Source organism: Melitaea cinxia, chromosome 8, assembly GCF_905220565.1.
Source record: "Melitaea cinxia chromosome 8, ilMelCinx1.1, whole genome shotgun sequence".
NCBI classification, from domain to species: Eukaryota; Metazoa; Arthropoda; class Insecta; order Lepidoptera; family Nymphalidae; genus Melitaea; species Melitaea cinxia.
This window is the reverse complement of record NC_059401.1, coordinates 11,174,913-11,184,896: the sequence shown is the minus strand read 5'-3', so window position 1 is coordinate 11,184,896 and position 9,984 is coordinate 11,174,913. Positions and strand designations below refer to the sequence as shown.

Sequence of the window (9,984 nt, the reverse complement as noted above, 5' to 3'; positions counted from 1 at the left end):
TATTTTGCAGACTGGGGTGAGGTAGGTGTTTTTTACCGATACAAAACTGTCTGTCATTTTTTGCGGGGGAAATCACACAAACGCACACTTTGTCTAATTCCCACACAAAAATAATCGTTTGTCACTACAAAACTCACACATACTAAATTAAAAACACATTTATTTTTTTCACACACGCATGGACGTTCTGTGTCATTACAGTATAATGACATGCCACAACTACACTGACGAGTTGCTTACAGCCGTGGTTGTAACAACTGTCGATACGCATTATCGATAAATTCAAGTACTCGGTTAGAAAAGTTAGGTTTTTAAAGTGATACAAAGGTAAGGTGACATTATGAAGATGGACTTTATTTATTATGTATTACAATAATTATTATGTCAAAAATAAACTAAATGTTTATATCATTTAAAAACCTGTGAGAGTTGTATTTATTACTGGTTTTAAAATGGATTTATTTTCGATAAATATGACGAATACATTTTTGTGGGTTTTCTTTTTTCATTAAGAAAGAAATGCTTAAGCCGGTATATTTTTCCATTATTAATCTTGCCAGTTCCTCACCTGGAAGTCAAAGGTATTAAAATGATTTAAGCAAATGACACTATTTTTTGTGGGCGTCCAGGTTAGTTTATTATTTTAAAAAAATTGCCATGTATGCCTAAAATGTGGATCTTTAGGAAACCCGCAAAAATTAATATAAAACACTATGGTCGAAGTTCACACTAAGTAATTCTAGTGAAATGTGTTAATACTCGTTAGTATTGTATTTAATTTAATGCAATTTTATTTTAAAACTATGTATATTAAAATAAAGCTCGCAATATTATATTAAAAAAAAATCAGAATCTCAAATATGTCTCTCTTCTCCTTTGCATTTGCCATTTTTATCGATAACTATCGACAAACAAACCGGTAACAGCACTATCGCTCGGCGACAGCAACTTCTCGGGAATAGACTCGGATCAGTCACTCGACTGATCCGCATATTGTATGAGGGTGAGCGACCTGTGTTGGTAAACAAATACGAAACAAAACGACCGATAACTTTTGTAATTTTTACGTTTAAAAAAGGTTTAAAAGAAGTATACATTAATAATGTGATTAAAAAAATACTTACATAGGAAAGGTGAATCTTTTAGTAAATTTGACGTGGCAGATCTCTTTTTGCAGCAGGAAACATAACAATTCGGCCTTTTTTGAAAGACGTTGATTCAATCGCGCAATTAGATTTAATCTAGTGATCAGTGCGGCTGCAACTAGTTTTATTGTACGCGTAGGACCATTTTGCAATAAAACGCGATAGACTCCTGCAGCCGAACTGGCTCCACACGTATCGACTCGTCGTAGCTGTGGGCCAAAGAGCAACACGGAGGGGAGTAGCCATGTACAGGCGTTCCCCTCTGTCAAGGTATAAGGCCGAATGGCTATATGCATACAATAAAACTAGTTGGAGCCGCACTGATCACTAGACTAAATCTAGTTGCGCGATTGAATCAACGTCCTTCAAAAAATGCCAAATTGTTCTGTTTTTTTTGCTGCAAAAAAAGATCTGCCACGTCAAATTTACTAAAACATGGCGTTACCTTACATACGTAACTATTTTTTAATCACATTATTACTTATATACTTCTTTTAAACCTTTTTTTAAACGTAAAAATTACAAATATTATCGGTCGTGTTGACTCGATTTGTTTACCAACACCGGCCGCTCGTCCTCATACAATATGCGGATCGGTCGAGCGACTGATCGGAGTCTATTTCCGAGAAGCCGTCAACACTGTCGCCGAGCGATAGTGTTGTTACCGGTTTGTTTGTAGATGGTTATCGATAAAAACGGCAAAGGCAAAAGAGGAGATAGACATTTTTGAGATTTTGATTTATCTAAAATATTATATTGTAGCTTTTTCTAATAAACATAGTTGTATAATAAAATTGCATTAAATTAAATATAATACTCACAGTACTCACGAGTATTAAAATATTTTACTAGAATTCCTTAATGTGAACTTCGACCATAATGTTTTATATAAAAATTTGGCAGGTTTTCTAAAAATCCAAATTAAAGGGATACATGGAAAAAAAATTGTAATAACAGATTAACCTGGACGCCCACAAAAAATAGTGTAATTTGTTCAGATCATATCAATACCACTAACTTTCAAGTGTTGGCGAACAATAGGAGGATTAGTCCAGGGCACCAAACCAACACTAACGCCACACTGTTTTTGTCCCGTAAGTTTTTTTTTGTCTCATGTACAAGGTAATCAAGATATGGTTCACCTTAGTCATATTAGTGAAAGTACCTGGGTGACCGAGCTCAGCTCGGTATTTTTAGTAAATCGTGAAGGATTAGTAGTAGAAGAAAGAGTTAAAATGATTCGCTGATATATATATATTATATATATATATATATATATATATATATATATATATATATATATATATATATATATATAATATATTAAATATATAATCGCGAAAGGCCATTCATCACGAAATCTCCGAAACTATAACACCTACAAACTTGAAATTTGGCAGGTAGGCTCCTTATAGGAAGTAGACATCCGCTAAGAACGGATTTTACGAAACTCAACCCCTAAGGGGGCAAAATGGGGGTTGGAAGTTTGTATGAGAGTCCCATGTTTTTGACGTAAGAGACTTGAAATTTAAAATGTATGCTCTATAGATGGTAACAAGGTGTTCAAATAATGTATCTTTAGAAATCAACTCCCTTTTGGGGTTAAAACGGGGGATGCTACGTTGACTCACTAATCACGAAATCTCTGAAATTTAGCAGGTAGGCTCCTTATAGGGCGTAATCTATTGCTAAAAATGGATTTGACGAAACTCGACCCCTAAGGGGGTAAAACGGGGGTTGGAAGTTTGTATGAAAGTCCCATGTTTTTGAAGTAAGAGACTTGAAATTTAAAATGTATGCTCTATAGAAGGTAACAAGGTGCCCAAATAATGTTTCTTAGAAATCAACTCCCTTTTGGGGTTAAAACGGAGGATGTTACGTTGACCCACTCATCACGAAATCTCCGAAACTATAACAGCTACAAATTTGACATTTGGCAGGTAGGTTCCATATAAAGCGTAGTCATATGCTAAGAACTGATTTAACGTAACTCGACCCTTAAAGGGGTAAAACGGGGGTTGGAACTTTGTATGAAAGTCCTATGTTTTTGAAGTAACAGATTTGAAATTTAAAATGTATGTATAGATAGTAAAAAGGTATCCAAATAATGTATCTTTAGAAATCAACTCCTTTTTGGGGTTAAAACTGGGGATGGTAGGTTGACTCACTCATCACGAAATCTCCGAAACTATAACAGTTATAAACTTAAAATTTGTCAGGTAGGTTTCTTATAAGGCGTAGGCATCCACTAAGAACGGACTTTTACGGAACTTGACCCCTAAGGGGATAAAACGGGGGTTGGAAGTTTGTATGAAAGTTCTATGTTTTTGAAGTAAGAGACTTGAAATTTAAAATGTATGCTCTGTAGATGGTGATAAGGTGTCCAAATAATGCATCTTAATCTATAATATATATAAAAGCGAAATGTCACTTACTCATCACGAAATCTCCGAAACTATAACACCTATAAACTTGAAATTTGACAAGTAGGCTCTTTATAGGACGTAAACATCCGCTAAGAACGGATTTTACGAAACTCGACCAGTAAGGGGGTAAAACGGGGGTTGCAAGTTTCTATGAAATATATGAAAGTTCTATGTTTTTGAAGTAAGAGACTTGAAATTTAAAATGTATGCTCTATAGATGGTGAGAAGGTGTCCAAACACTGTATCTTTAGAAATCAACCCCCTTTTGGGGTTAAAACGGGGGATGGTAGGTTGACTCACTCATCACGAAATCTCCGAAACTATAACACCTACAAGCTTGAAATTTGGCAGGTAGGTTCCTTACAGGGCATAGACATTTTTTAAGAACTGATTTTATGAAATTCGACCCTTAAGGGGGTAAAACGGGGGTTGGAAGTTTGTGTGAAAGTCCCATGTTTTTGAAGTAAGAGACTTGAGATTTAAAATGTATACCTTATAGATGATGAGAAGGTGTCCAAATAATGTATCTTAGAAATCAACTCTCTTTTTGAGTTAAAACGGGAGATGGTAGGTTGACTCACTTATCACGAAACCTCCAAAACTATAACAGCTATAAACTTGTAATTTGGCAGGTACGTTTCTTATAGGGCGTAGACATCCGTTAATCTAAAGGGATAAAACGGGGGTCGGAAGTTTGTATGAAAGTCTTTTTTTTTTGAAGTAAGAGACTTGAAATTTAAAATATATGCTCTATAGATGGTGAGGAGGTGTCCAAATAATGTATCGTAATCTATAAATATAAAAGAGAAAGGTCACTAACTCACTCATCACGAGAACTCAAAAACCGCTGGATGGTCTATCCATCCAGGTTGGACAAAGATAAAATTTGGCACGGAGGTAGATTATAGTTAGCAGACGTCCGCTAAGAACGGATTTTACGATATTCCACCGCTAAGGGGGTTTAATGGGGTTGATAGTTTGTATGAAACATGTACAGCCTGAAAATAAAACTAAAAATGTGGTGTATAGAGAGGTTTAAAATAACTATTAAATTATACTAAATTGTGCCTTTTAAAAAGTTACTGTGTTTGATAAGCATTTCAAGTGACTGAAATAAAAAAATGATTTGCGTTAAGCAATGGTAATGCATATCTTCATAACCACGTGGACGTAATCGCGAGCAACAGTTAGTGTATTATAAAACAAAGTCCCCAAAAGTGTATGTGACCGATTTGCTCAAAATCTACTGAACGGATTTTCATGCGGTTTCACCATTGGAGAGAGGACTAATAGGAAGGTTTACGGAACCGCTAAGCCGATTTTGATGAGAGTTTAACTATAATTTTGCCGGGAAAACTTTGTGACACACTAATTTCAACGCGGGCGAAGCCGCGGGCACAGCTAGTGTATATATATATATATATATATATATATATATATATATATATATATATATATATATATATATATATATATATATATATATATAATACTTAACATACTACTGGGTGTACTGATTTTGATGATTTTTAACTTAACCGAAAGCCGATGTTTATCATGTGGTCATATTTCATCGAGATTTGATTACAATTTTGGAGTAATCTTTGATAATGCGTATTTCTTGACTGTTTTTTCGTATACCTACGTTGTATTACTTGTCGATATAATTGAAGTCGGTTTTTTTTTCGTTTGCCTGCAAACACAATTATTAACCGCAAAATAAAAATAAAAAATAACGATAAATTAAAAATTGATACAAAATACACAATTACAATGCTTCAGCCTCTAATATCCCACTACTGGGAATAGGACTGTTTCTTCATGTAGGAGAAGGATCAGAGCTTAATTCACCACGCTGCTCCAATGCGGGTTGGCGGACATATTCCCTACTAAGCGAGAAACGATCGCTATCACGTGTACGTGATAACAACCGGGGCCGACGGCTTAACGTGCTCTCCGAGGCACGATGGGGAGACCCACAAGGACTGCACAAACACCCAGACCACGGCAAACACCTGTATGGCCAATACAGATGTTTGTCACGCCCCGCACGTGACAGATAGATACATTTTGTGTCATTACAGTATAATGACACACCGCAACTACACTGACAAGTTGCTTACAGCCGTGGTTGTAACAACTGTCGATATCCATTATCGATAAATTCAAGTACTCGGTTAGGGAAATGAGGTTTTTAAAGTGATACAAAGGTAATGTTATTATAAAAATAAACTTAATTTATTATATACTACAAATCAAAAATCTTCATGTAAAATAAACGATTATAAAGAGTAAAGATTTGATTGTTTGTTTGTTAGCATTGAATAGGCTCCGAAACTACTGGACCGATTCAAAAAATTATTTCACCGTTGAGAAGCTATACTATCGCTGAGCGACTTCGGTTATACTATATTTTCAAAAATATTAGGGATCCTTACTAAAACTCCAATAATGTAACCCAAGGGATAAAAAAATAACCTAAAAAATTCCTTACATTGCGTGCGCTGCAAAAACTAATGATAATAGAAATATATAATGTAGTAAGACTTTGTAGAACACATCATTATCTACAATAATTGTATTTGCTCGCAAACGAAAAAAAAAAACTGACTTCAATTACATCGACAAGTAATACAATATACGTAATATATACGCGTTATCAAAAAGGTTACTCAAAAAGTTGTAATCAGATCTCGATGAAATTTAAACGCGACCACATGATAAACATCAGCTTTCTATTAGATTAAAAATCATCAAAATCGGTCCACCTAGTTAAAAGTTCTGAAGATACATACACATACATAAAAAAATACAGTCGAATTGAGAACCTCCCCTTTTTGGAAGTCAGTTAATAAGTGTCGCGACAGCCTATGTCTAACTATTATAATTATGTCACAATACGTTTGGTGCAACGTTGTTGTGCCAAACAATGCCAGTCTACAATAAACGATTTAAAGTTAATATACATTTTGAGGAGTTGATGATGTACACGGTGATGTCAACGAATCGGGAGTAGGGAGCGTAACACTAATGGCAACATAAGATGATAGCTTGTCATCTTCTAGATTGAATGATTTGTTGATGACTCTAAAAGGTTGGACATTGTTAATTTTCAAAGTTGATAAATCTAAGTTTCATTTCACTACTATGACTAAGGTGAACCATATCTTGATTACCTTGTTCATGAGACAAAAAAAAACTTACGGGACAAAAACAGTGTGGCGTTAGTGTTGGTTTGGTGCCCTGGACTAATCCTCCTATTGTTCGCCAACACTTGAAAGTTAGTGGTATTGATATGATCTGAACAAATTACACTATTTTTTGTGGGCGTCCAGGTTAATCTGTTATTACAATTTTTTTTCCATGTATCCCTTTAATTTGGATTTTTAGAAAACCTGCCAAATTTTTATATAAAACATTATGGTCGAAGTTCACATTAAGGAATTCTAGTAAAATGTTTTAATACTCGTGAGTACTGTGAGTATTATATTTAATTTAATGCAATTTTATTATACAACTATGTTTATTAGAAAAAGCTACAATATAATATTTTAGATAAATCAAAATCTCAAAAATGTCTATCTCCTCTTTTGCCTTTGCCGTTTTTATCGATAACCATCTACAAACAAACCGGTAACAACACTATCGCTCGGCGACAGTGTTGACGGCTTCTCGGAAATAGACTCCGATCAGTCGCTCGACCGATCCGCATATTGTATGAGGACGAGCGGCCGGTGTTGGTAAACAAATCGAGTCAACACGACCGATAATATTTGTAATTTTTACGTTTAAAAAAAGGTTTAAAAGAAGTATATAAGTAATAATGTGATTAAAAAATAGTTACGTATGTAAGGTAACGCCATGTTTTAGTAAATTTGACGTGGCAGATCTTTTTTTGCAGCAAAAAAAACAGAACAATTTGGCATTTTTTGAAGGACGTTGATTCAATCGCGCAACTAGATTTAGTCTAGTGATCAGTGCGGCTGCAACTAGTTTTATTGTATGCATATAGCCATTCGGCCTTATACCTTGACAGAGGGGAACGCCTGTACATGGCTACTCCCCTCCGTGTTGCTCTTTGCTTCACTTATATACTCTATGGTTATAATTACTTATATACTCTTTGGTTTGCTTAACCTGTTTAGAAACAAAGCTATTAAAAAAATTACTCTTTGGTTCAATTCAAACGTTAGTGATTCTGTACCTACACTTCGGTTTTCTCTACGTAACTCAGGCGGAAACTACTGTGCTGCACTTGCGTCTGGCACAATTGAAAGCCATCAATCCCATCAATCAATCAATCACTTTGGTTTCATTTATAATTTAGCGTTACAAAACAAAATGTCGAGTACATCTCAGAAACATCGCAACTTTGTTGCTGAACCCATGGGGGAGAAGCCAGTCACTGATTTAGCAGGTGTTGGTGAAGTTCTTGGAAAGCGTCTTGAAACTGCAGGTTTCGATAAGGTAATTAATTGTTAAAAGTAGTAACAGTCTTCTAATACTTAACCTTTTTTAAAAACAAAAATTGTATCAGATTATCATGATTTAAAGTGAGGGTTGTTTACTGTACCATGTACGAATTAGCATTTTAATCAAAATTAATGAATTTCGTTTGTAATTTAGCTTTGTTAATCTGTATTAAATTAGGGTCCCACCCTCGCTTCTGCGCTTGATTTTTTCGCGCTTGTTTTAATTTTTTTCATCTCCTAAGATTATGATGAATCTTATAAATGATGTAAAGGGTTAGTTTATGTACATAAAAGGCTTCGAGTCACAAGAGTAAGTTAATACCGATTAACACTGTATCAGTTTAAATAAATTTCAAAGATGTTAAGGGTTTTTATGAGAGCTCTCTTGAGAGGTGGCTTGATTTATACTTTCAACTTTTATTGCAACAATTATTCATATTGCATTGGTGCAAGGGTCATAGCACTGGTTTGTGGCTGTTGCGCTGGTCGTTGAGGGTTTGATCCCCACACATGACTAACACTTGTATTGGTCATACAAATGTTTGCCGTGGTCTACGTTATTGTGCATATTTGTGGAATCTCCCCACTGTGCCTCAGAGAGCATGTTAAGCCATCCGTCCTGGTTGTTATCATGTACACCTGATAGCAAAGTAGGGAATATATCTGCCAACTCGCATTGGAGCAGCGTGGTGGAATGAGCTCTGATCCTTCCTCTACATGGGGAAAGAGGCCTATGCCCAGCAGTGGGATATTACAGTCTTCAACCAATTATATTAATAACAAGACATCAAACACAGAAATTAAACAAGTTATACACCTACACCTTTCTCATTAATTATCCTTCTGTAATAGTTGAATATCATGAAAACCTATTCCATAGTTTTCAAATTTATTATGAACAGGCAGACTCAGAGTAGGATTTTGTCCTATAATAAATAGTAAATATAAAACTTTATATAAAAATGTATAATAAATATTAAAACTTTGCTTGGACTTTTAATTTTTTAGGCATATGTTGTGCTGGGACAGTTTTTAGTCCTCAAGAAAGACAAAGAACTTTTTCAAGAATGGATGAAAGAAACATGCAGTGCCAATTCCAAACAATCAGCAGATTGTTATCAATGTCTAAAGGACTGGTGTGATGAATTTTTGTAAACAATACTACAATAAGAGTTTTATCAAGATAATTTTATAACATATATGTATACAATATTACTATTGTATTTTTATTGACTAAGTACAAAATGTAAATAAATATTTGTAATGATATTTAATAAAATTAAAATAATACAAATGGTATTGCTGTACGACATATCCTACATAGTTAATTATGTTTTTACTTAATTGTTATTTCAAGAATGCTTTGTGTCTGGATAGCTAAAGTAAACAAAACAGGTTTATGATTTAATTTAGCTCATATCACTTGTTAAGTTGAATTTATTATGGTTTCAGTTAGTTTACTCCATAATATTCAAACATGGAGTTTAGGTTATATTTCTTTTTGCATTAGGTAGTCTTGTGGTTGTTCTAAATTTTTTTTATATCACTAGTTCGGCAAACAAGCGTACGGCTCACCTGATGGTAAGAGATTACTGTAGCTTATAGACATCTGCAACACCAGAAGCATCGCAAGCGCGTTGCGGACCCAATCCCCCCCAGGAGCTCTGGTCACCTAACTCACCAACAGGAACACAATACTGCTTGAAAGCAGTATTATTTAGCTGTGATCTTGTGTAAGGTCGAGGTACTACCCCAGTCGGGCTGCTCCATATTTTGAGCAAGAAATTCCTGCTGTGCCCTACCAAATAAAAAATCTAAACATTTCTTAATGTATCTGACTACTACACATATTTTTTAGATATTCATTTGACCAATAATGCTGTGTTGTGTTATTTAAATATATTACTTTAAAAAAAATTTAGTGTCCTTCATATTAAAAGA

The 9,984-nt window shown here is 34.6% G+C and overlaps 1 protein-coding gene across 1 annotated transcript; it reads left to right on the top strand.

The window, feature by feature from the left end:
- Window positions 1-7,682: 7,682 nt before the first annotated feature.
- On the top strand, window positions 7,683-9,258 carry LOC123655471 (barrier-to-autointegration factor). Its single transcript, XM_045591255.1, has 2 exons — window positions 7,683-8,038; window positions 9,052-9,258. Exons 1-2 carry the CDS (start codon window positions 7,913-7,915, stop codon window positions 9,196-9,198), a joined length of 273 nt encoding a protein of 90 aa, XP_045447211.1. The 5' UTR covers window positions 7,683-7,912; the 3' UTR covers window positions 9,199-9,258.
- The last annotated feature ends 726 nt before the right edge of the window (window positions 9,259-9,984 follow it).

What these genes read in the sequence shown, in the direction of transcription:
- LOC123655471 (XM_045591255.1), top strand. Translation starts at nt 7,913, where the DNA reads ATGTCGAGTACATCTCAGAAACATCGCAACTTTGTTGCTGAACCCATG. An exon ending in AAACTGCAGGTTTCGATAAG is followed by an intron (nt 8,039 to 9,051) that starts GTAATTAATTGT and finishes TTAATTTTTTAG; the next exon opens with GCATATGTTGTGCTGGGACA.